This window comes from Scyliorhinus torazame, chromosome 16, assembly GCF_047496885.1.
Source record: "Scyliorhinus torazame isolate Kashiwa2021f chromosome 16, sScyTor2.1, whole genome shotgun sequence".
Lineage (NCBI taxonomy): Eukaryota > Metazoa > Chordata > Chondrichthyes > Carcharhiniformes > Scyliorhinidae > Scyliorhinus > Scyliorhinus torazame.
In genome coordinates this window covers 85,644,102-85,671,519 of record NC_092722.1, presented here as the reverse complement: position 1 = coordinate 85,671,519, position 27,418 = coordinate 85,644,102, and the positions used below count along the sequence as shown (strand labels likewise).

The 27,418-nt window shown below is 58.5% G+C and overlaps 1 protein-coding gene across 1 annotated transcript in view; it reads left to right on the top strand.

Moving 5' to 3' along the window:
* The window catches only part of LOC140392921 (gamma-enolase), a 185,058-nt gene that overhangs the window by 4,653 nt on the left and 152,987 nt on the right, over positions 1 to 27,418 (top strand). The window contains exons 2-4 of the mRNA XM_072478703.1: positions 4,511 to 4,606; positions 11,144 to 11,202; positions 18,454 to 18,523. Of these exons, the coding sequence (XP_072334804.1) occupies positions 4,511 to 4,606; positions 11,144 to 11,202; positions 18,454 to 18,523 (225 nt within the window). The remainder of the gene's footprint in view (positions 1 to 4,510; positions 4,607 to 11,143; positions 11,203 to 18,453; positions 18,524 to 27,418) is intronic.

Sequence of the window (27,418 nt, the reverse complement as noted above, 5' to 3'; positions counted from 1 at the left end):
TCGCGCGCCGCCTCCCTCGCGCGCCGCCTCCCTCGCGCGCCGCCTCCCTCGCGCGCCGCCTCCCTCGCGCGCCGCCTCCCTCGCGCGCCGCCTCCCTCGCGCGCCGCCTCCCTCGCGCGCCGCCTCCCTCGCGCGCCGCCTCCCTCGCGCGCCGCCTCCCTCGCGCGCCGCCTCCCTCGCGCTCCGCCTCCCTCGCGCGCCGCCTCCCTCGCGCGCCGCCTCCCTCGCGCGCCGCCTCCCTCGCGCTCCGCCTCCCTCGCGCGCTCCCTCTCCCTCGCGCGCCGCCTCCCTCGCGCGCCGCCTCCCTCGCGCGCCGCCTCCCTCGCGCGCCGCCTCCCTCGCGCTCCGCCTCCCTCGCGCGCCGCCTCCCTCGCGCGCCGCCTCCCTCGCGCGCCGCCTCCCTCGCGCTCCGCCTCCCTCGCGCGCTCCCTCTCCCTCGCGCGCCGCCTCCCTCGCGCGCCGCCTCCCTCGCGCGCCGCCTCCCTCGCGCGCCGCCTCCCTCGCGCGCCGCCTCCCTCGCGCGCCGCCTCCCTCGCGCGCCGCCTCCCTCGCGCGCCGCCTCCCTCGCGCGCCGCCTCCCTCGCGCGCCGCCTCCCTCGCGCGCCGCCTCCCTCGCGCGCCGCCTCCCTCGCGCGCCGCCTCCCTCGCGCGCCGCCTCCCTCGCGCTCCGCCTCCCTCGCGCTCCGCCTCCCTCGCGCTCTAACTCTCCTTCATTCGTCTCTCTCTCCTTCACTCGTCTCTCTCCCTGTCTCTCTCTCTGTCTGTCTTTGTCATTCTCTCACTCGTTCTCTGTCTCTCTCTCACTCGTTCTGTCTCTCTCTCATCGTTATCTGTCATTCTCTGTTTCTCTCTCACTCGTTATCTGTCTCTCTCTCTCACTCGTTCTCTGACTCTCCCGTTCTCTGACTCTCCCGTTCTCTGACTCTCCCGTTCTCTGACTCTCCCGTTCTCTGACTCTCTCGTTCTCTGACTCTCTTGTTCTCTGACTCTCTCGTTCTCTGACTCTCTCTTTCTCTGACTCTCTCGTTCTCTGACTCTCTCGTTCTCTACTCTCTCGTTCTCTGATTCTCTCGTTCTCTGTGTCCCCTGACTCTCTCTCGTTCTCTGGCTCTCTCGTTCTCTGGCTCTCTCGTTCTCTGTGTCTCTCGTTCTCTGACTCTCTCGTTCTCTGATTCCCTCGTTCTCTGACTCTCTCGTTCTCTGACTCTCTCGTTCTCTGATTCTCTCGTTCTCTGACTCTCTCGTTCTCTGACTCTCTCGTTCTCTGTGTCTCTCGTTCTCTGACTCTCTCGTTCTCTGACTCTCTCGTTCTCTGACTCTCTCGTTCTCTCATTATCTCGCTCTCTGACTCTCTCGTTCTCTGATTCCCTCGTTCTCTGACTCTCGTTCTCTGACTCTCTCGTTCTCTGACTCTCTCGTTCTCTGACTCTCTCGTTCTCTGACTCTCTCGTTTTCTGACTCTCTCGTTCTCCGACTCTCTCGTTCTCTGACTCTCGTTCTCTGTGTCTCTCGTTCTCTGTGTCTCTCGTTCTCTGATTTTCTCGTTCTCTGGCTCTCTCGTTCTCTGACTCTCGCATTCTCTGACTCTCGCATTCTCTGACTCTCTCGTTCTCTGACTCTCTCATTTTCTGACTCTCTCGTTCTCTGATTCTCTCGTTCTCTGACTCTCTCGTTCTCTGATTCCCAGATTCTCTGTGTCCCTCGTTCTCTGACTCTCTCGATCTCTGATTCTCTCGTTCTCTGACTCTCTCGTTTTCTGACTCTCTCGTTCTCTGACTCTCTCGTTCTCTGACTCTCGTTCTCTGACTCTCTCGTTCTCTGATTCTCTCATTCTCTGACTCTCTCGTTCTCTGATTCCCAGATTCTCTGTGTCCCTCATTCTCTGACTCTCTCGATCTCTGACTCTCTCGTTCTCTGACTCTCTCGTTTTCTGACTCTCTCGTTCTCTGACTCTCTCGTTCTCTGACTCTCTCTTTCTCTGACTCTCTCGTTCTCTGACTCTCTCGTTCTCTGACTCTCTCGTTCTCTGACTCTCTCGTTCTCTGACTCTCTCGTTCTCTGACTCTCTCGTTCTCTGACTCTCTCGTTCTCTGACTCTCTCGTTCTCTGAATCTCTCGTTCTCTGAATCTCTCGTTCTCTGACTCTCTCGTTCTCTGACTCTCTCGTTCTCTGACTCTCTCGTTCTCTGACTCTCTCGTTTTCTGACTCTCTCGTTCTCTGTGTCCCTCGTTCTCTGACTCTCTCGATCTCTGACTCTCTCGTTTTCTGACTCTCTCGTTCTCTGACTCTCTCGATCTCTGACTCTCTCGATCTCTGACTCTCTCGATCTCTGACTCTCTCGATCTCTGACTCTCTCGTTCTCTGATTCTCTCGTTCTCTGACTCTCTCGTTCTCTGATTCCCAGATTCTCTGTGTCCCTCGTTCTCTGACTCTCTCGATCTCTGACTCTCTCGTTCTCTGACTCTCTCGTTCTCTGTGTCCCTCGTTCTCTGACTCTCTCGATCTCTGACTCTCTCGATCTCTGACTCTCTCGTTCTCTGACTCTCTCGATCTCTGACTCTCTCGATCTCTGACTCTCTCGTTCTCTGACTCTCTCGTTCTCTGTGTCCCTCGTTCTCTGACTCTCTCGTTCTCTGACTCTTTCGTTCTCTGATTCTCTCGTTCTCTGACTCTCTCGTTCTCTGACTCTCTCGCTCTCTGACTCTTTCTCTGATTCTCTCGTTCTCTGATTTTCTCGTTCTCTGATTCTCTCGTTCTCTGACTCTCTCGTTCTCTGTCTCTCTCGTTCTCTGACACTCTCGTTCTCTGACTCTCTCGTTCTCTGATTCCCTCGTTCTCTGATTCCCTCGTTCTCCGACTCTCTCGTTCTCTGACTCTCTCGTTCTCTGATTCCCTCGTTCTCTGATTACCTCGTTCTCTGACTCTCTCGTTCTCTGACTCTCTCGTTCTCTGACTCTTTCGTTCTCTGATTCCCTCGTTCTCTGACTCTCTCGTTCTCTGATTCCCTCGTTCTCTGACTCTCTCGTTCTCTGATTCTATCATTCTCTGGCTCTCGTTCTCTGATTCTCTCGTTCTCTGACTCTCTCGTTCTCTGATTCTCTCGTTCTCTGATTCTCTCGTTCTCTGATTCTCTCGTTCTCTGACTCTCTCGTTCTCTGACTCTCTCGTTCTCTGACTCTCTCGTTCTCTGATTCCCTCGTTCTCTGTCTCTCTCATTCTCTGACTCTCTCATTCTCTGACTCTTGTTCTCTGATTCTCTCGTTCTCTGACTCTCTTTCTCTGACTCTCGTTCTCTGACTCTCTCTTTCTCTGACTCTCTCGTTCTCTGATTCTCTCGTTCTCTGTGTCCCTCGTTCTCTGACTCTCTCGTTCTCTGACTCTCTCGTTCTCTGATTCCCTCGTTCTCTGATTCCCTCGTTCTCTGATTCTCTCATTACCTGGCTCTCGTTCTCTGATTCTCTCGTTCTCTGATTCTCTCGTTCTCTGATTCTCTCGCTCTTTGACTCTCTCGTTCTCTGACTCTCGTTCTCTGACTCTCTCTTTCTCTGACTCTCTCTTTCTCTGACTCTCTCGTTCTCTGACTCTCTCGTTCTCTGACTCTCGTTCTCTGATTCTCTCGTTCTCTGATTCTCTCGTTCTCTGACTCTCTCGCTCTCTCACTCTCTCGCTCTCTCACTCTCTCGTTCTCTGATTCTTTCGTTCTCTGACACTCTTGTTTTCTGACTCTCTCGTTCTCTGATTCTCTCGTTCTTTGACTCTCTCGCTCTCTCACTCTCTCGCTCTCTCACTCTCTCGTTCTCTGATTCTTTCGTTCTCTGACACTCTTGTTTTCTGACTCTCTCGTTATCTGACTCTCTCGTTATCTGACTCTCTCGTTCTCTGACTCTATCGTTCTTTCACTCTCTCGTTCTCTGACTCTCTCGTTCTCTGACTCTCTTGTTCTCTGACTCTCTCGTTCTTTGACTCTCTCGTTCTCCTACTCTTGTTCTCTGACTCTCTCATTCTCTTCATCTCTCGTTCTCTGACTCTCTCGTTCTCTGACTCTCTCGTTCTCTGACTCTCTCGTTCTCTGACTCTATCGTTCTTTCACTCTCTCGTTCTCTGACTCTCTCGTTCTCTGACTCTCTTGTTCTCTGACTCTCTCGTTCTTTGACTCTCTCGTTCTCCTACTCTTGTTCTCTGACTCTCTCATTCTCTTCATCTCTCGTTCTCTGATTTTCTCGTTCTCTGACTCTCTCGTTCTCTGACTCTCTCGTTCTCTGACTCTCTCGTTCTCTGACTCTCTCGTTCTCTGACACTCATTTTCTGACTCTCTCGTTCTCTGTCTCTATCACCCTTTCCCTCTTTCTTTGTTTCTGTGTCTATCTCTGTGTCTCTCTGTGCCTCCTTCTCTCTCTCTCACTCACTCTCTCTCTTTTACTCTCCCTGTCTCTTTCTCTCTTTCACTCTCACTTTCATTGATATACAATCATCGTCTCATTCTCTCTCTGTCTCATCCCTGTCTCCCAGGTCTGTTCCGGGCTGCTGTACCCAGCGGGGCTTCCACCGGAATCTATGAAGCTCTGGAACTCCGGGACAATGACAAGGGCCGTTTCCTGGGAAAAGGTGAGCGATTTAGGGATCGCAGGGTCACGGGGTGGAGGGGCGAGATTGTGCCATCAACTGACACTGAGTCACCTCTTCACATCAGGCCAGGATGTGTGGTGGTAATGAACCGCCCACGATATGAAGTCCACATTTGATTAAGTTTGGCAAAACTGGCTAGATGGAAATCAGCGGGGAAAACCCATCACTGGTTCGAGTCATACCTGACACCAAGGAAGATGGTTGTGGTGGTTTGAACACAGTTCCAGGACATCACTGCAGGAGTTCCTCAGGGTAGTGTCCTGGGCCCAACCATCTTCAGCTGCTTCATCAATGACCTCCCTTCCATCATAAGGTCAGAAGTGGAGATGTTTGCGGATGACTGCACAATGTTCAGCACCATTCAGGTGATGAAGCAGTCCATGTCCAAATACAGTAAATTCTGGAGAATATCCAGGCTTGGGTGACAAGTGGAAAATTACATTTGTGCCACTTTACAAGTGCCGGGCAATGACCACCTACTACTAGAGAGAACCTAACCACCTCCCCTTTGACATTCAATAGCACTACCATCTCAGAATCCCCCATGATCCGACATGATTACCATTGACCAGAAACTGAACTGGGACCAGCCAGTTAGAGAGAGTCTAACCATCTCCCCCCCCTTGACATTCAATGGCATTACCATCGCACATTTATTAGTTCCCGCCAGAGTTCTTGTTTTTTGGTCCATTTTGTTATGGGCGAGGCATTTTCAGAATCCCAAAATGTATCATGGAGTTCAACCAACCTCTCCCTTTAATGGATTGTTGCTATTGAAGCACGCGGCTTGTTCCCCAGGTGTGATATTACAATTATGGACACGTGGTTTTTAACACAAAACAATGTTTATTCCATGAACTCAACTTAACCTGTCAAATAAACATTGGATCCCTTAACGCCCCTTACTTCAAAGATAACCTCGAAAATAATACAACACTAAATAATCCCTCAAAATGTTCCTTCAAACATCCAAAAGGCTTCAAACCTTCAAAACAGTAACACACCAGGTCACAGAATATATATATTTTCTGTTTGATGGCAGAGATATATCAGCTTGGTTGACTTCAGCTCCAGCACCTTGCTTTTCTTCCTGCAGCTCTCTGGAAACACACAGACACACACAAGCTGCTTTTTCAAACTGAAACCAAAAGCAGAAGTGAGCTTAGCTCCCCCCCTAGTACATCACTTCAGTAATATGATCATCTCCATTCCTTAAAGGTACATTGCTTAAACATCCATTTCTTAAAGGTACTCTCACATGACAATTTAGCCCGGTTCCCGGGGGAAATTGGTTGACAAATCCAGCCCAGCTAACTGTACTTTATGAGAAAATGTCAAAAGCCATGAAAAAGAATGTCGGAAAGAAGGTACGAATGGCAGCCCTTCAGTGGAGACGGAGAAGATGCGAAGCTCGTTGGGAGGAAAGATGACGGAGGTGACCTCGTTGGGTGGGGCCGCACCTATCACAGTAGATACGCTGACTTGAGGTAATGGCAATCGAGTTTCAGACATAATTCAGAAAGCGCTTTGAGAGGCAAGGAAGGGAAATGATGGAGACGCTCAAGAAGTCTGTTGAGGACGCACTTGGCCTGATAAGGAAGAGTTTGGGAAGGACCTCGGAGGCGGTGAAGGAGCATGGAGAGGTGCTGAAGTGGGTGTAGGGGACTTGTCGTGACACAGCGACCAGACAGTCTTGCTGGAAACTGAGCTGCTGGTGGTGGAGGAGAGGAATAAGGGCCTGAGGGCGAAGGTCGAGGACCTGGAAAACATGTCGAGGAGGCACAACCTCAGGATCGTGGGGTTGCCGGAGAGGGTGCAGGGCCCCAGGCCAACCAAGTACTTTCCCCAGATATTTGAAAATGTTGATTGGGTGGGGGTGCGGAACAGATGCCCCCACCTAAGCTGGATAGGGCCCACTGAACTCTCTGGTTGAGGCCAGGGTGAATGAGCCGCCAAGGGCAGTGATGGTGTGTTTCCACAGTTATCGGCTGAAGGAGCGGGTCCTGAAATTGGCCAAAGAAAGCCGGGATGCGAGGGACAGCAGCATTTGGATTGATCAGGATGCGGCCTTTAATAAGGCGAAGTCGGCGTTGTACAAGAGCGGTGTATGTTTTGGTGTGGTGTACCCGGCGGTTTGAGTCATGCACAACTCAAAAGGATCGCTTTTTCGTGATGGCGACGGAGGCTTTTGTCAGCGAACGAGGACTTGGAATTGAGTGGGTTGCATGGGATTTTAAATGGTGTTGATGGGACAGGATTGTTTGGTGATGTTTTAATATTTTTTGTACATTTTTTGGGCAGCGCGGTAGCATTGTGGATAGCACAATTGCTTCACAGCTCCAGGGTCCCAGGTTCGATTCCGGCTTGGGTCACTGTCTGTGCGGAGTCTGCACATCCTCCCGTGTGTGCATGGGTTTCCTCCGGGTGCTCCGGTTTCCTCCCACAGTCCAAAGATGTGCAGGTTAGGTGGATTGGCCATGATAAATTGCCCTTAGTGTCCAAAATTGCCATTAGTGTTGGGTGGGGTTACTGAGTTATGGGGATAGGGTGGAGGTGTTGACCTTGGGTAGGGTGCTCTTTCCAAGAGCCGGTGCAGACTCGCTGGGCCGAATGGCCTCCTTCTGCACTGTAAATTCGATGATAATCTATGATTAATCTAGGATAAAGATTCGGCACAACATCGTAGGCCTAAGGGCCTGTTCTGTGCTGTATCTTTCTATGTTCTATATATGTTTGGTTAACTGGAGTTAATTGTTCTATATTGGAGTGTAGATGTTGGGGGAGTGATGGGGGACCAAAGAGATGCCAAAGAAGTTGGGGGTAATGATTAAGGCAGTCATGTGGATAATAGATGAACCAAGGTGGAAGGTTGAGAGGTGTAAAGGCTTTGGTTTTGATTATTGCTTTGTGGCTGGAGGGTAGGGGGGGAGGGGGGGGATGGTGGGTGGGGGAGGTTCTGTCTCTTTTCTTTGCCTTTGGGGGTGGGCCCAGGTGGGTGTGCGTGTTGCCGGCGGGCGCCAGATCTCGCAGGGAGACCGTGTCCTGTCGGCCGTCGGGGTACTCCACGTAAGCGTACTGCGGGTTCGCGTGGAGGAGGTGAACCCTCTCGACCAACGGGTCCGACTTGGGCGCCCGCACATGTTTTCGGAGCAAGATGGGTCCTGGGGCCACCAGCCAGGTCGGCAGCGATGTTCCAGAGGAGGACTTCCTGGGGAAGACAAGGAGGCGCTCATGAGGCGTTTGGTTAGTGCTAGTACACAGTAGTGACCGGATGGAGTGGAGGGCATCTGGAAGGACCTCCTGCCACCGTGAAACTGGGAGGTCCCTGGACCGTAGGGCCAGTAGGACGGTCTTCCAGACCGTGCCGTTCTCCCTCTCTACTTGCCCGTTCCCCCGGGGGTTGTAGCTGGTCGTCCTGCTCGAGGCTATACCGTTGCTGAGCAGGAACTGGCGCAGCTCGTCACTCATGAAGGAGGACCCCCTGTCGCTGTGGACGTATGCGGGGCAACCGAACAGTGTGAATATGGTGTTAAGGGCTTTAATGACTGTGGCCGCTGTCATGTCAGGGCAGGGGATGGCGAAGGGGAAACGGGAGTGCTCGTCCACCACATTCAGGAAGTATGTGTTGCGGTCGGTGGAGGGGAGGGGCCCTTTGAAATCCTCACCAGCAGTTAGATTTAAGGTAGTAAACGGGAGTGAGGGGGGGGGGGGGGGTAGGGGCTGCGGCCTGTTGGACCTGTTTAGACAGGTTTCGATGAGCCTAGAAAATGTGCCTAGTGGGGGAACAGGATGGTTGGGAGATAGGGGTTTCTGCGTTGGGAGTGGGGGTAGGGTGGGTGGAGGAGGAGGGTGGATTGCAGACAATGACCAGGGGTATTCCTATGGGTGGGGCTGGTGGCCACCTTGGGTGGGCCTCGGAGCCAGGAACTTGGAAGAGGGAGGGGATAACCCATCGCGGTGGAAATGGCTAACTTGAGAGAGAGAGGGAGAGACCCCCGATCAGGCTAGTCACGTGGAATGTTTGGGACTTGGGCGGGCCAGTGAAATGCTTGAGAGATTTCTCTCACCTGAAGAACTGCTCCTTTAGCAGCATGTCGGTGATTCTGAAGGTTGAACTGGAGCCCTGTCTTTTGGTGGCCATATCTGGGGTGTCAGACTCACCAGAGCTGCAGACAGACTCGGGCTGATGTTCTGACCTTCTCCTCGCTGATTGCCCGGAGGCGAGTACTACTGGGGTGATGGTCAGTTTCTCTGTCCAATGCCTCAATGTGGCTGGGAGATCTGATGGTATACTTGGAGAAAGTTAAGTACACCGTGCGTGGTTTTACCAGAGATGGCAGCTATTTATTGTGTATTTCCAGGAGCTGGTCACCATTAGTTGCTAAGGGGGGGGGATGGGATGAAAAGGGGGTGTTAGGTTTCATGAGGGGTTAGGTTGTGATTTGGGAAATGTATGTGCGTATTGGTGTTTTATTCTGTTTGGTTGTTTTGTATTATATAAAATAGAAAAATTTGAATAAACGGCGTGGCCCAGTGTTAGCACTGCTGCCTCACAGCTCCAGCAACCCAGGTTCAATTCCAGCCTCGGGTCACTGACTGTGCGGAGTCTGCACATCCTCCCCGTGTGTGCGTGGGTTTCCTCCGGGTGCTCCAGTTTCCTCCCACAGTCCAAAGATGTGCAGGTTAGATGGATTGGCCATAATAAATTGCCCTTAGTGTTGAAGAGGTTAGATGGGGTTACAGGGATAGGGTGGAGGTGTAGGCTTAAGGAGAATGCTCTTTCCAAGGGCCGGGATAGACTCGATGGGCTGAACGGCCTCCTTCTGCACTGTAAATTCTATGATTCTATGAAATATATTTTTTAAAGTTTCCCTCCAAATCCCACACACACCATCCCGACGGGGAAATATGTCGGCCGTTCCTTCACTGTCGCTGGGTCAAAATCCTGGAACTTTCTCTCTAACAGCGCCATGGGTGTACCTATATCACACGGGACTGCAGAGGATTCAAGATGGTGGCTCACCCACCACCCTCTCAAGGTGCAATTAGGGTTGGTCAATACAATGCCAGCGTCATCCAGATCTCTGTGGACAAATAAATAAAACAGATTTTCCGCACTTTCTCTAATGCCAGCATATCCTTCCTAAATGTAGGTGCCCATAAGTGGACACAATTGTACGCCAGAATGGTGCCAAGGTTTGAGGGTCTTTAGTCAATGGGGCGGAGCTGGTTCTCCCAGGATTCTTCAGCCCAATCGGCCAAGCCTGCATCGCTTCAAACAGAGACGTGGACATGACCCGGGGACATTATCGCAGTGAAGTTTCTGGGATTTCTTGGTGTTTCAATTTCAAACGTGACCTGCACATCTTTGGATTGTGGGAGGAAACCGGAGCACCCGGAGGAAACCCACGCTGTGATTAACACCTCAAACCCAAAGGCCGTTGGCTGTTGAGTTGCTTTGGGGGAGATCTCAGGAGGGGATGGGGCTAGATGAATGCAAGTCGGTTTAATGATAGATCCCCCAGCCCTCAAATGCCACCAGGAAACCCGTGGGTGGGGATGTGATGCCGACGGAACGGAAAATCCCGTCGGTGGAGAATTTACCCCCCACTGTCAGCTGAAGGGTTAACATGAGGTCTCTGGTGCTGGTGTTTCTTCCCAACCCCACCCCCACTCTGGAAAAGATTCTTAGAAGGAAAGGTAATTAAGCAGTTTCGAGGGAGCTGGAGATCTCTTTACTCTGGCGGACAGTTGGCCAACGGGCTTGCGTGGCCATTTACAGATTTGAAATACAGAAACTTACTTTTGGAAACTGTGTTTTATGAGCTGGTTTTACGCTGGGGGGGGCGGGGGGGGGGGGTGTCAGGAAACAAGAAGGATCAACTGCTTGGGTGACGATGGGAACAGTGGTTTCACAGATCCGGTTGTTGAGGGAGCAACTGTATAAATCAGCCACCATTTCAATGTGTCCATCATCTGTCCCTTTCCCTTCAACCGTTGACTTTCTACCTTCTGTCAGGACCCCTCGATTTTATTTGATTTGGCGCTTGTGTGCGAGTGTATATGTGTGCGCATGTTCACTTGTGTGTGTGCATGTGTGTATGTGCACGTGCAAGAGTGCGTGTGAGCGAGCGTGCATGTGAGCGAGCATGCGTGTGAGCGAGCGAGTGTGTTGTGTGTCTGTGAGCGTGAGTGCGTGCACATGTGAGGCAAAAGTATGCGAGAGTCAGGATATTTGGAAAGAGTAATCATAATACTTTCATATTTCATGTTAATAAGGTTTGCCTTTCGACTTGCCAAATCTGATTTGATGAACTGATAAATTTGAGGTTTATTGAGGAAATCTGGCCACTGAATGCTCACTCCGAGATTCGACAGGAAAACACATGTTTGGCTGCATTGCGAGCTAAAGAAATCATTTAAATATATGTAGTGACCTGGGGAGGAGTGGGACTAGAGTCAAACAGCGCCCGCCTCGCAGCTCCGTCATAACACTTTCCTCTTTCATTATCACAGGAGTCCTCCAAGCAGTCGGTCACATCAATGACACCATTGCTCCCGCACTCATTAGCGAGGTAAGGAGAGGAAGAGACAGAGAGACTGGGCGATGGCAGAGAGGGCAGGGGCAGAGAGAGAGAGGCCAAGGGGGAGAGAGAGGTTGGGAGGTCAGGAAGGAGAGAGAGTGGCACAGGGAGAGGGGGAAGAGGGGGTGAAGAGAAAGCAATGGAGAGACAGAGAGTGTCTGATGGAGGAAAGGTGGGAAAGAGGGTGACTGAGGGAAGAGGAGAGAGTGACTGAGGGAGGGCACTATGGAAGGAGGGAGAAAGGGAGGGATAGAGGGAGAAGGATCAAGGGAGGGAGGAAGAGAAAGGGACGCACCGAGGACTAGAAACTGGGAGGTGGGAAACCAAGAGGGAAAGAGAGAGAGTGAGAGAGAGCTGAACATAGAAAGAGATTGAGGGGGATGGTAGAGACAGAGAAAGAGGGGGAGAGAAAGTGAGGAAGGGCGAGAGAGGGAGAGAGAGAAACAGACATTGACGGAAAGAGTCAGACAGCAAGGATAGAGAGAGACACACAGAGGGAGAGACACATAGGGAGAGACAACCAGACACAGAGGGAGACACAGACAGTGAGGGAAAGACAGCGAGAGAGAAAGACAGCGAGAGAGTGAGAGAAAAAGACAGCAAGAGAGAAAGACAGCGAGGGAGAGAAAAAGACAGCGAGGGAGAGACAGCGAGGGAGAGACAGCGAGGGAGAGACAATGAGGGAGAGACAGCGAGAGAGAAAGACAGCGAGGGAGAGACAGCGAGGGAGAGACAGCGAGGGAGCGAGTGATGCACTATCAATTACGACGAGACGAGAGTAGAGAGTAATCGAGGCTTTATTAAGCAGAGATGTGTGGCCTCCTACAGCTGCTGCCGAAATGGCTGCATTCGGAGAGCACACGCATTTATACTCCGCCTACTGGGTGGAGCCGGCAGGCAGGGATCTACCCCCGTACCTGTAGTACAGGGGCCTTACCGTAATACCCTCGTATGCAGTGTATATACAATATAATACAACAGTGGTGACTACCACATTCACCCCCTGTTAAAAATGAGTCCAGCGGGGGGGTGGAAAACTATTTACATACAGGTTGTCAATAAATTTCAGAGAAGGTTACAAATTTAGACGGTCAGGCGCCTTGGTCCGTCGTGAGAGCGCCGCAGTGCTCGTGGCGAGTCATGTGTCGGCTCGGTCGTCGGTGACTCCGAGAGCGTGTCGACATCCTCTTAATCCTCGGGTGGGACCAAGGGGAGGACGGATTGTCCTGGAGCGGGGGCTGTGGTGGGGTGCGCTGGGGAAAGGGAGGGTGGCGCCGGGGCAGAGGGGGTGGTGTGTGGGGACCCAGCTGGTGCCAGGTCCCTGAGGGAGACTGTGTCTTGGCGGCCGTCGGGGTACGCTACGTAGGCGTACCGTGGGTTTGCGTGGAGTAGCTGTACCCTCTCAACCAACGGGTCCACCGTGCTTGCGGAGGAGAACGGGTCCTGGAGCTGCCAGCCACGTTGGGAGCGAAACCCCGGAGGTGGACTTCCTGGGGAAGGCAAAGAGACGTTCATGGGGGGTTTCGTTAGTCGCAGTGCACAGGAGCGACTGAATGGAGTAAAGGGCATCGGGGAGGACATCCTACCAGCGGGAGGCCGGGAGATTTCTGGACCGTAGGGCCAGCTGGACGACCTTCCAGACCGTCCCATTCTCCTTCTCCACCTGCCCGTTTCCCCGGGGGTTGTAGCTGGTCGTCCTGCTCGAGGCAATGCCCCTGTTGAGCAGGAACTGGCGCAGCTCATCGCTCATGAATGAGGATCCCCGGTCGCTGTGGACGTAGGCGGGGAAACCGAACAGAGCGAAGATGGTGTTGAGGGCTTTGATGATGGTGGCAGACATCATATCGGGGCATGGGACAGCGAAGGGTAATCTGGAATATTCGTCGACCACATTGAGGAAATACGTGTTGCAGTCGGTGGCGGGGAGGGGCCCTTTTATAAGGTACGTAGGAAGGAACTTAAGCAAGGAGTCAGGAACGCTAGAAGAGGTCACGAAAAGTCATTGGCAAATAGGGTTAAGGAAAACCCCACATACATTTTTACACATACATTAAAAGCAAGAGGGTAGCCAGGGAAAGGGTTGGCCCACTGAAGGATAGGCAAGGGAATCTATGTGTGGAGCCAGAGGAAATGGGTGAGGTACGAAATGAATACTTTGCATCAGTATTCACCAAAGAGAATGAATTGGTGGATGTTGAGTCTGGAGAAGGGTGTGTAGATAGCCTGGGTCACATTGAGATCCAAAAAGACGAGGTGTTGGGCGTCTTGAAAAATATTAAGGTAGATAAGTCCCCAGGACCGGATGGGATCTACCCCAGAATACTGAAGGAGGCTAGAGAGGAAATTGCTGAGACCTTGACAGAAATCTTTGGATCCTCACTGTCTTCAGGTGATGTCCCGGAGGACTGGAGAATAGCCAATGTTGTTCCTTTGTTTAAGAAGGGTAGCAAGGATAATCCAGGGAACTACAGGCCGGTGAGCCTTACGTCAGTGGTAGGGAAATTATTGGAGAGAATTCTTCGAGACAGGATCTACTCCCATTTGGAAGCAAATGGACGTATTAGTGAGAGGCAGCATGGTTTTGTGAAGGGGAGGTCGTGTCTCACTAACTTGATAGAGTTTTTCGAAGAGGTCACAAAGATGATTGATGCAGGTAGGGCAGTGTCTATATGGACTTCAGTAAGGCCTTTGACAAGGTCCCTCATGATAGACTGGTACAAAGGTGAAGTCACACGGGATCAGGGGTGAGCTGGCTAGGTCATAGAAGGCAGAGAGTAGCAATGGAAGGGTGCTTTTCTAATTGGAGGGCTGTGACTAGTGGTGTTCTGCAGGGATCAGTGCTGGGACCTTTGCTGTTCATAGTATATATAAATGATTTGGAGGCAAATGTAACTGGCCTGATTAGTAAGTTTGCAGACGACACAAAGGTTGGTGGAATTGCGGATAGCGATGAGGACTGTCAGAGGATACAGCAGGATTTAGATTGTTTGGAGACTTGGGCGGAGAGATGGCAGATGGAGTTTAATCCGGACAAATGTGAGGTATTGCATTTTGGAAGGCCTAATGCAGGTAGGGAATATACAGTGAATGGTAGAACCCTCAAGAGTATTGAAAGTCAGAGAGATCTAGGTGTACAGGTCCACAGGTCACTGAAAGGGGCAACACAGGTGGAAAAGGTAGTCAAGAAGGCATACGGCATGCTTGCCTTCATTGGCCAGGGCATTGAGTATAAGAATTGGCAAGTCATGTTGCAGCTGTATAGAACCCTAGTTAGGCCACACTTGGAATGTAGTGTTCAATTCTGGTCGCCACACTACCAGAAGGATGTGGAGGCTTTAGAGAGGGTGCAGAAGAGATTTACCAGGATGTTGCCTGGTATGGAGGGCATTATCTATGAGGAGAGGTTGAATAAACTTTTTTGTTCTCACTGGAACGACGGGGGTTGAGGGGCGACCTGATAGAGGTCTACAAAATTATGAGGGGCATAGACAGAGTGGATAGTCAGAGGCTTTTCCCCAGGGTAGATGGGTCAATTACTAGGGGGCATAGGTTTAAGGTGCGAGGGGCAAGGTTTAGAGGAGATGTACGAGCAAGTTTTTTACACAGAGGGTAGTGGGTGCCTGGAACTCGCTGCCGGAGGAGGTGGTGGAAGCAGGGACGATAGTGACATTTAAGGGACATCTTGACAAATACATGAATAGGATGGGAATAGAGGGATACGGACCCAGGAAGTGTAGAAGATTTTAGTTTAGACGGGCAGCATGGTCGGCACAGGTTTGGAGGGCCGAAGGGCCTGTTCCTGTGCTGTACTTTTCTTTGTTCTTTGTCCACGCTGAGGCGTTCAAAGGCCTTCACCAGGCGCGCACCGTCTGGCCGGTAGAAGTGCGGTTTACACTCCGCGCAGACCTGGCCTCTGGTGACAGCCCTGACTTCCTCGATGGAGTAGGGCAGATTGCGGGCCATAATGAAGTGATAAAAGCGAGTGACCCCTGGGTGACAGAGATCGTCGTGCAGGGTCCGGAGTCGGTCCACTTGTGCGCTGGCACATGTACCTCGGGACAGGGCCTCTGGGGGCTCGTTGAGCTTGCCGGGGCGATACTAAATCTCGTAATTAAAGGTGGAGAGCTCGATCTTGTCATTTTTGATCTTACCCCGCTGTGTGATGTTAAACATGAAGGCAACCGATCATTGGTCTGTGAGGAGAATGAATCTCCTGCCGGCCAGGTAATGCCTCCAGTGCCGCACAGCTTCAACGATAGCTTGGGCCTCTTTTTCGATGGAGGAGTGCCGAATTTAGGAGGCATGGAGGGTGCGGGAAAAGAATGCCATGGGCCTGCCTGCCTGGTTGAGGGTGGCGGCCAGAGCGACGTCTGATGCATCGCTCTCGACTTGGAAGGGGAGCGTCTCGTCAACCGCGTGCATCGCGGCCTTGGCGAAGTCGGCCTTGATACGGTCGAAGGCCTGGTGAGCCTCAGCCGTCAGTGGGAAACCGGTGGAGTGGATGAGTGGGCGGGCCTTGTCCGCATAGTTAGGGACCCACTGGGCGTAGTACGAAAAGAACCCCAGGCATCATTTGAGGGCCTTGGGGCAGTGGGGAAGGGGGAGATCCATGAGGGGGTGCATGCGATTGGGGTCGGGCCCCAGAACTCCGTTCTGAACCACATAGCCGAGGATGGCTAATTGGTTCATGCTGAACACACACTTCTCCTTGTTGTAGGTTAGGTTGAGGGGTTTGGCGGTGTGGAGAAATTTGGAAAGGTTAGCGTCGTGGTCCTGCTGGTCGTGGCTGCAGATGGTGACGTTATCTAGGTACGGGAAAGTGGCCCGCAGTCCGTACCGGTCAGCATTCGGCCCATCTCTCGTTGGAAGACCGAGACCCCGTTAGTGACGCCGAAGGGAACCCTAAGGAAATTGTAAAGGCGGCCGTCCGCTACAAACGCGGTGTACGGCCTTGCGAATGGGGAGCTGGTGATAGGCAGATTTCAGGTCCACTGTCGAGAAGACAAGGTACTGTGCAATCTGATTGACCATATCAGATATGAGTGGGAGGGGGTATGCGTCGAGCTGCCTGTACCAATTGATGGTCTGACTGTAGTCAACAACCATCCTGTTTTTCTCCCCCATTTTCACCACCACCACTTGGGCTCTCCAGGGACTGTTGCTGGCCTCGATGATACCTTCCCGCAGCAGCCGCTGGACCTCAGACCTGATGAAGGTCCTGTCCTGGGCGCTGTACCGTCTGCTCCTGGTGGCGACAGGTTTGCAATCCGGGGTGAGGTTTGCAAACAGAGAAGGCAGTTCGACCTTAAGGGTCGTGAGGCCGCATACAGTAAGGGGTGGTAGGGGCCCGCCAAATTTCAGGGTTAGGCTCTGGAGGTTGCACTGGAAGTCCAGGACGAGTAGCAAGGCAGCACAGAGGTTGGGGAGGACGTAGAGCCGGAAGCCGCTGAACTCTACGCCCTGGACGGTGAGGGTGGTGATGCAGTACCCCCGGATCGCCACGGAGTGGGATCCGAAGGCCAGGGAGATTCTTTGGTTAATGGGGTGTACCGCGAGGGAGCAGCGCCTTACCGTATCGGGGTGGATGAAGCTCTCAGTGCTCCCGGAGTCCAGAAGGCAGGATATCTCATGCCCGTTGACCTTCACGTTTCTTGACGCGGTTATGAGGTTGTGTGGTCGGGACTGGTCGATCGTGACGGAGGCGAGACGCGGCTGGTCGGCGGCGGTTGCAGGCGATGAGCGGCCCGATGAGGTGCCCGACGGGCAGGGGCCCTGAGGCAGGGAAGATGGCGGCGCCCACGGGCTGCGCGTGTCCTGAGGCAGGCAAGATGGAGGCGCCCTCGGGCCACACGTGCCCTAGGGCAGGCAAGATGGCTCCACCCATTGGTTGTGAGGGGAGCAAGATGGCGGTGCCCACTGGCCGCACGTGGTCTGAAGCGAGGAAGATGGCGGTGCCCACTGGCCGCACGCGGGGGCTGCAGGGACAATAGCGGCGATTGAGCGAGCCTGGCACACTGCAGTGAAATGTCCTTTCTTGCCGCTCCGCGCCGGGCAGCGCTGCCAGGGTGTTTTGTCTGTCCGCAGAAGTAGCACTTGGGCCCCCGGGGTTGGTTGGCTGCCGCAGGCGTGAGGTTGGCTGGGGGCGGTCACTGATGGGGTCCACAATGGGAAGGCCGCTGGTGGGGTCTACGATGCCCAGTAGGGGTGTGCCGTGCGGTCGGGGGCATACGCCTGTACGTTGCGTGAGGCGACTGTGAGCGAGAGCGCTAGTTTCTTGGTCGCCGCGAGGTCAAGCGTAGCCCCTTCTAAGAGGTGCTGGCGGATGTAGGACAACCCTATGCCCGTAATGAATGCGTCTCTCATTAGCAGGTTAGAATGTTCAGCGGCTGAAACAGCCTGGCAGTCACAGTCTCTCACCAGGGCGAGCAGGGCACACCAGAAATCTTCCACAGACTCACCGGGGAGTTGATGCCGCGTGGACAGGAGGTGCCTGGCGTAGATCTTGTTGGTCTGCTGTGCGTAATTCTCCTTCAGTAGCGCCATGGCCTCTGCATAGGTAGGTGCGTCCTGGATGAGGGGAAAGATATCGGAGCTCAGCCGCGTGTACAGAATCTGGAGCTTCTGTGCTTCTGAGATTGGGTCTGGCGCAGACCTGATGTATGCTTCAAAGCAAGCTAGACAATGTGCGAAGTCCTTTTTGGCGTTGTCCGCTTGAGGGTGCAGCTGCAGGCGATCCGGCCTGATGCGGAGATCCATCGTTGTAAAATCTCTGTGTAATAAATTGATGCACTATCCATTACGACGAGACGAGAGTAGAGAGTAATCGAGGCTTTATTACACAGAGATGTGTGGCCTCCTACAGCTGCTGCCGAAATGGCTGCAGCTCGGAGAGCCCACACATTTATACTCCGCCTACTGGGCGGAACCAGCAGGCAGGGATCGGCCCCCGTACCTGTAGTACAGGGGCCTTACCTTAATACCCTCGTATGCGGTATATACAATATAATAAAACAGTGGTGACCATCACAGAGACGGCGAGGGAGAGACGGCGAGGGAGAGACAGCGAGGGAGAGACAGCGAGGGAGAGAAAGTGAGCGAGAGACAGCGAGGGAGAGACAGCAGGGAAGAGACGGCGAGGGAGAGAGGGAATGAAGGAGATTTAGGAAGAGAGAAATGGAGAGGGGGATGGACAGGTGGGGATGGGGTGATGCTCGCTGATGCTGACGCTCTCGGTTTCTGCAGAACCTCGATGTAACCGAGCAGGAGAAGATCGACCAGGTGATGCTGAACCTTGACGGGACGGAGAACAAATGTGAGTTCAACCAGCAACGTGCCACTGCCGTGACCCCCACACACACCGCCCCGACCCCCACACACACTGCCCCGACCCCCACACAGACTGCCCCGACCCCCACACAGACTGCCCCGACCCCCACACAGACTGCCCCGACCCCCACACACACTGCCCCTACCCCCACACACACTGCCCCGAGCCCCACACACACTGCCCCGACCCCCACACACACTGCCCCGACGCCCACACACACTGCCCCGACCCACACACACTGCCTTGACCCCCACACACGCTGCCCCGACCCACACACACACTGCCCCGACCCCCACACATGCTGCCCCGACCTTCACACACGCTGCCCCGACCCCCACACACGCTGCCCCGACCCACACACACACTGCCCCGACCCCCACACATGCTGCCCCGACCTTCACACACGCTGCCCCGACCCCCACACCCACTGCCCCGACCCCCACACCCCCTGCCCCGACCCCCACACACACTGCCCCGACCCCCACACACACAGCCCCGACCCCCACACACACAGCCCCGACCCCCACACACACAGCCCCGACCCCCACACACACTGCCCCGACCCACACACACACTGCCCCGACCCACACACACACTGCCCCGACCCCCACACACACCGCCCCGACCCCCACACACACCGCCCCAAACCCCACACACACTGCCCCAAACCGCACACACACTGCCCCGACCCCCACACACACCGCCCCGACCCCCACACACATGCCCTGACCCCCACACACATGCCCTGACCCCCAAACTCTGCCCCGACCCCCACACACTCTGCCCCGACCCCCACACACTCTGCCCCGACCCCCACACACACCGCCCCGACCCACACACACACCGCCCCGACACCCACACACACCGCACCGACCCCCACACACACCGCCCCGACGCCCACACACACTGCCCCGACCCCCCCACACTCTGCCCCGACCCCCACGCACACTGCACCGACCCCCACGCACACTGCCCCGACCCCCACAAAAACCGCCCCGACCCCCACACACACCGCCCGTACCCCCACACACACCGCCAATATCCCCACACAGACCGCCCCGACCCCCACACACACTGTCCCTATCACCACACACACTGCCCCTATCCCCACACACACTGCCCCGACACCCCCCACACACACGCACTGCCCCGACCCCCACACACACTGCCCCGACTCCCACACACACCGCCCCGACCCTTACACACACTGCCCCGATCCCCACACACACTGCCCTGACCCCCACACACACTGCCCCGACCCCCACACACACCGCCCCGACCCTCACACACACCGCCCCGACCCTTACACACACTGCCTCGACCCCCACACACACCACCCCGAGCCCAACACACACCGCCCCGACCCTTACACACACTGCCTCGACCCCCACACACACCACCCCGACTCCCACACACACCGCCCCGACCCCCACATTCACCGCCCCGACCCTTACACACACTGCCCCGATGGCCACACACACTGCCCCGACCCCCACACACACTGCCCCGACCCAACACACACTGCCCCGACCCCCACACACACCGCCCCGACCCCCCCACACTCTGCCCCGACCCCCACGCACACTGCCCCGACCCCCACGCACACTGCCCCGACCCCCACAAAAACGGCCCCGACCCCCACACACACCGCCCCGACCCCCACACACACCGCCAATATCCCCACACACACCGCCCCGACCCCCACACACACTGTCCCTATCCCCACACACACTGCCCCTATCCCCATACACACTGCCCCGACACCCCCCACACACACGCACTGCCCCGACCCCCACACACACTGCCCCGACTCCCACACACACTGCCCCGACCCTTACACACACTGCCCCGATCCCCACACACATGCCACGACCCCCAAACACACCGCCCCGACCACCACACACACCGCCCCGACCCCCACACACACTGCCCCGACCCCCACACGCACCGCCCCGACCCCCACACACACCGCCCCGACGCCCACACACACTGCCCCGACCCCCACACACTCTGCCCCGACCCCCACGCACACTGCACCGACCCCCACGCACACTGCCCCGACCCCCACAAAAACCGCCCCGACTCCCACACACACCGCCCCGACCCCACACACACCGCCAATATCCCCACACAGACCGCCCCGACCCCCACACACACACGCACTGCCCCGACCCCCCCACACACTGCCCCGACTCCCACACAGACCGCCCCGACCCTTACACACACTGCCCCGGTCCCCACACACACTGCCCTGACCCCCACACACACTGCCCATAACCCCACACACACCGCCCCGACCCCCACACACACTGCCTCGACCCCCACACACACTGGCTCGACCCCCACACACACCACCCCGACCCCAACACACACCGCCCCGACCCTTACACACACTGCCTCGACCCCCACACACACCACCCCGACTCCCACACACACCGCTCCGACCCCCACACACGCCGCCCCGAGCCCCACACACGCTGTCCCGACCCCCACACACACTGCCCCGACCCCCACACACACCGCCCCGACCCCCACACACACTGCCCCGACCACCAGACACACAGCCCCGAACCCCACACACACCGCCACGACCCCCACACACACCGCCCCGACCCCCACACACACCGCCCCGACCCCCACACACACTGCTCCGACCCCCACACACACTGCCCCGACCCCCACACACAATGCCCCGACCCCCACACACACCGCCCCGACCCCTACACACACCGCCCCGACCCCCACACACACCGCCCCGACCCTCACACACACCGCCCCGACTCCCACACACACCGCCCCGACCCCCACACACACTGCCCCGACTCCCACACACACTTCCCCGAACCCCACACACACTGCCCCGACCCCCCCACACACCGCCCCGACCCCCACACACGCTGTCCCGACCCCCACACACACCGCCCCGACCCCCACACACACCGCCCCGACCCCCACACACACTGCTCCGACCCCCACACACACTGCCCCGACCCCCACACACAATGCCCCGACCCCCACACACACCGCCCCGACCCCTACACACACCGCCCCGACCCCCACACACACCGCCCCGACCCTCACACACACCGCCCCGACTCCCACACACACCGCCCCGACCCCCACACACACTGCCCCGACTCCCACACACACTTCCCCGAACCCCACACACACTGCCCCGACCCCCCCCACACACCGCCCCGACCCCCACACACGCTGTCCCGACCCCCACACACACCGCCCCGACACCCACACACATCGCCCCGACCCTCACACACACTGCCCCGACCCTCACACACACCGCCCCGACCCCCACACACACTGCCCCGACTCTCACACACACCGTCCCGACCCCCACACACACTGCCCCGACTCTCACACACACCGCCCCGACCCTCACACACACTGCCCCGACTCTCACACACACCGCCCCGACCCTCACACACACTGCCCCGACTCTCACACACACCGTCCCGACCCTCACACACACCGCCCCGACTCCCACACACACCGCCCCGATCCCCACCCACACTGCCCCGACCCCCCCACACACCGCCCCGATCCCCACACACACTGCCCCGCCCCCCACACACCACCCCGACCCCCACACACGCTGTCCCGACCCCCACACACACCGCCCCGACACCCACACACATCGCCCCGACCCTCACACCCACTGCCCCGACCCTCACACACACCGCCCCGACCCCCACACACACTGCCCCGACTCTCACACACACCGTCCCGACCCCCACACACACCGCCCCGACCCTCACACACACCGCCCCGACCCTCACACACACCGCCCCGACCCTCACACACACCGCCCCGACCCTCACACACACCGCCCCGACCCCCACACACACTGCCCCGACCCCCACACACACTGCCCCGACCCCCACACACACTGCCCCGACCCTCACACACACCGCCCCGACCCCCACACACACCGCCCCAAACCCCACACACACTGCCCCAAACCGCACACACACTGCCCCGACCCCCACACACACCGCCCCGACCCCCACACACATGCCCTGACCCCCACACACATGCCCTGACCCCCAAACTCTGCCCCGACCCCCACACACTCTGCCCCGACCCCCACACACTCTGCCCCGACCCCCACACACACCGCCCCGACCCCCACACACACTGCCCCGACACCCACACACACCGCACCGACCCCCACACACACCGCCCCGACGCCCACACACACTGCCCCGACCCCCCCACACTCTGCCCCGACCCCCACGCACACTGCACCGACCCCCACGCACACTGCCCCGACCCCCACAAAAACCGCCCCGACCCCCACACACACCGCCCGTACCCCCACACACACCGCCAATATCCCCACACAGACCGCCCCGACCCCCACACACACCGCCCCGACCCTCACACACACCGCCCCGACCCTCACACACACCGCCCCGACCCTCACACACACCGCCCCGACCCCCACACACACTGCCCCGACTCTCACACACACTGCCCCGACTCTCACACACACCGCCCCGACCCTCACACACACCGCCCCGACTCCCACACACACCGCCCCGACCCCCACACACACTGCCCGACTCCCACACACACTTCCCCGATCCCCACACACACTGCCCCGACCCCCCCACACACCGCCCCGACACCCACACACATCGCCCCGACCCTCACACACACTGCCCCGACCCTCACACACACCGCCCCGACCCCCACACACACTGCCCCGACTCTCACACACACCGTCCCGACCCCCACACACACTGCCCCGACTCTCACACACACCGCCCCGACCCTCACACACACCGCCCCGACTCCCACACACACCGCCCCGACTCCCACACACACCGCCCCGACCCCCACACACACTGCCCCGACTCCCACACACACTTCCCCCATCCCCACACACACTGCCCCGACCCCCCCACACACCGCCCCGACCCCCCCACACGCTGTCCCGACCCCCACACACACCGCCTCGACATCCACACACATCGCCCCGACCCTCACACACACTGCCCCGACCCTCACACACACCGCCCCGACCCCCACACACACTGCCCCGACTCTCACACACACCGTCCCGACCCCCACACACACTGCCCCGACTCTCACACACACCGCCCCGACCCTCACACACACCGCCCCGACTCCCACACACACCGCCCCGACTCCCACACACACCGCCCCGACCCCCACACACACTGCCCCGACTCCCACACACACTTCCCCGATCCCCACTCACACTGCCCCGACCCCCCCCACACACCGCCCCGACCCCCACACACGCTGTCCCGACCCCCACACACACCGCCCCGACACCCACACACATCGCCCCGACCCTCACACACACTGCCCCGACCCTCACACACACCGCCCCGACCCCCACACACACTGCCCCGACTCTCACACACACCGTCCCGACCCCCACACACACTGCCCCGACTCTCACACACACCGCCCCGACCCTCACACACACTGCCCCGACTCTGACACACACCGCCCCGACCCTCACACACACTGCCCCGACTCTCACACACACCGTCCCGACCCTCACACACACCGCCCCGACTCCCACACACACCGCCCCGATCCCCACACACACTACCCCGACCCCCCCACACACCGCCCCGATCCCCACGCACACTGCCCCGACCCCCCCGCACACCGCCCCGACCCCCACACACGCTGTCCCGACCCCCACACACACCGCCCCGACACCCACACACATCGCCCCGACCCTCACACACACTGCCCCGACCCTCACACACACCGCCCCGACCACCACACACACTGCCCCGACTCTCACACACACCGTCCCGACCCCCACACACACCGCCCCGACCCTCACACACACCGCCCCGACCCTCACACACACCGCCCCGACCCTCACACACACCGCCCCGACCCCCACACACACTGCCCCGACTCTCACACACACTGCCCCGACTCTCACACACACCGCCCCGACCCTCACACACACCGCCCCGACTCCCACACACACCGCCCCGACCCCCACACACACTGCCCCGACTCCCACACACACTTCCCCGATCCCCACACACACTGCCCCGACCCCCCCCACACACCGCCCCGACCCCCACACACGCTGTCCCGACCCCCACACACACCGCCCCGACACCCACACACATCGCCCCGACCCTCACACACACTGCCCCGACCCTCACACACACCGCCCCGACCCCCACACACACTGCCCCGACCCCCACACACACTGCCCCGACTCCCACACACACTGCTCCGACTCTCACACACACCGCCCCGACCCTCACACACACCGCCCCGACTCTCACACACACCGCCCCGACCCCCACACACACCGCCCCGACGCCCACACACACCGCCCCGACTCTCACACACACCGTCCCGACCCCCACACACTCTGCCCCGACCCCCACGCACACTCCCCCGACCCCCACGCACACCGCCCCGACCCCCACACACACCGCCAATATCCCCACACACACTGCCCCGACGACCACACACACTGCCCCGACCCCCACACACTTGCCCCGACCCCCACACACATGCCCCGACCCCTAAACTCTGCCCCGACCCCCACACACTCTGCCCCGACCCCCACACACACCGCCCCGACCACCACACACACCGCCCCGACTCCCACACACACCGCCCCGACTCCCACACACACCGCCCCGACCCCAACACACACCGCCCCGACGCCCACACACACTGCCCCGACCCCCACACATTCTGCCCCGACCCGCACGCACACTGCCCCGACCCCCACGCACACTGCCCCGACCCCCACACACACCGCCCCGACCCCCACACACACCGCCCCAACCCCCACACACACCGCCAATATCCCCACACAAACCGCCCCGACCCCCACACACACTGCCCCTATCCCCACACACACTGCCCCTATCCCCACACACACTGCCCCGACACCCCCCACACACACGCACTGCCCCGACCCCCACACACACTGCCCCGACTCCCACACACACCGCCCCGACCCTTACACACACTGCCCCGATCCCCACACACACTGCCCTGACCCCCACACACACTGCCCCGACCCCCACACACACCGCCCCGACCCTCACACACACCGCCCCGACCCTAACACACACTGCCCCGACCCCCACAGACACTGCCCTGACCCCCACACACACTGCCTCGACCCCCACACACACTGCCTCGACCCCCACATACACTGCCCCGACTCCCACACACACCGCCCCGACCCTTACACACACTGCCCCGGTCCCCACACACACTGCCCTGACCCCCACACACACTGCCCCGACCCCCACACACACCGCCCCGACCCTCACACACACCGCCCCGACCCTCACACACACTGCCCCGACCCCCACACACACGGCCCTGACCCCCACACACATCGCCCCGACCCTCACACACACCGCCCCGACCCTCACACACACTGCCCCGACCCCCACACACACCACCCCGACCCCAACACACACCGCCCCGACCCTTACACACACTGCCTCGACCCCCACACACACCACCCCGACTCCCACACACACCACTCCGACCCCCACACACGCCGCCCCGACCCCCACACACGCTGACCCGACCCCCACACACACTGCCCCGACCACCAGACACACAGCCCCGAACCCCACACACACCGCCACGACCCCCACACACACTGTCCCGAGCCCCACACACACCGCCCCGACCCCCACACACACCGCTCCGACCCCCACACACACTGCCCGACCCCCACACACACTGCCCCGAATCCCACACACACCGCCCCGACCCCCACACACACCGCCCCGACCCCCACACACGCTGCCCCGAACCCCACACACACTACCCAGACCCCTACATACAGTGCCCCGACCCCCACACACACCACCCCGACCCCCACACAAGGCCCCGACCCCCACACACACTGCCCCGACCCCCACACACACTGCCCCGACCCCCACACACACTGCCCCGACCCCCACACACACTGCCCCGACCCCCACACACACTGCCCCGACCCCCACACACACCGCCCCGACCCCCACACACGCTGCCCCGACCCCACACACACTACCCTGACCCCCTCACACACTACCCCGACCCTCACACACACTGCCCCGACCCTCACACACACTGCCCCGACCCACACACACACTGCCCCAACCCCCACACACACCGCCCCGACCCCCACACACGCTGCCCCGACCCCACACACACTACCCTGACCCCCTCACACACTACCCCGACCCTCACACACACTGCCCCGACCCTCACACACACTGCCCCGACCCACACACACACTGCCCCAACCCCCACACACACCGCCGAGACCCTCACACACACCGCGCCGACCCCCACATACACCGCCCCGACTCCTACACACACCGCCCCGACCCTCACACTCACCGCCCCGACCCCCACACACACTGCCCCGACCCCCACACACACTGCCCCGACTCTCACACACACCGTCCCGACCCCCACACATACTGCCCCGACTCTCACACACACCGCCCCGACCCTCACACACACTGCCCCGACCCTCACACACACTGCCCCGACTCTCACACACACCGCCCGACCCTCACACACACTGCCCCGACTCTCACACACACCGTCCCGACCCTCACACACACCGCCCCGACTCCCCCACACACCGCCCCGACTCCCCCACACACCGCCCCGATCCCCACACACACTGCCCCGACCCCCCCACACACCGCCCCGATCCCCACACACACTGCCCCGACCCCCCCGCACACCGCCCCGACCCCCACACACGCTGTCCCGACCCTCACACACACCGCCCCGACCCTCACACACACCGCCCCGACCCCCACACACACTGCCCCGACTCTCACACACACCGTCCCGACCCCCACACACACCGCC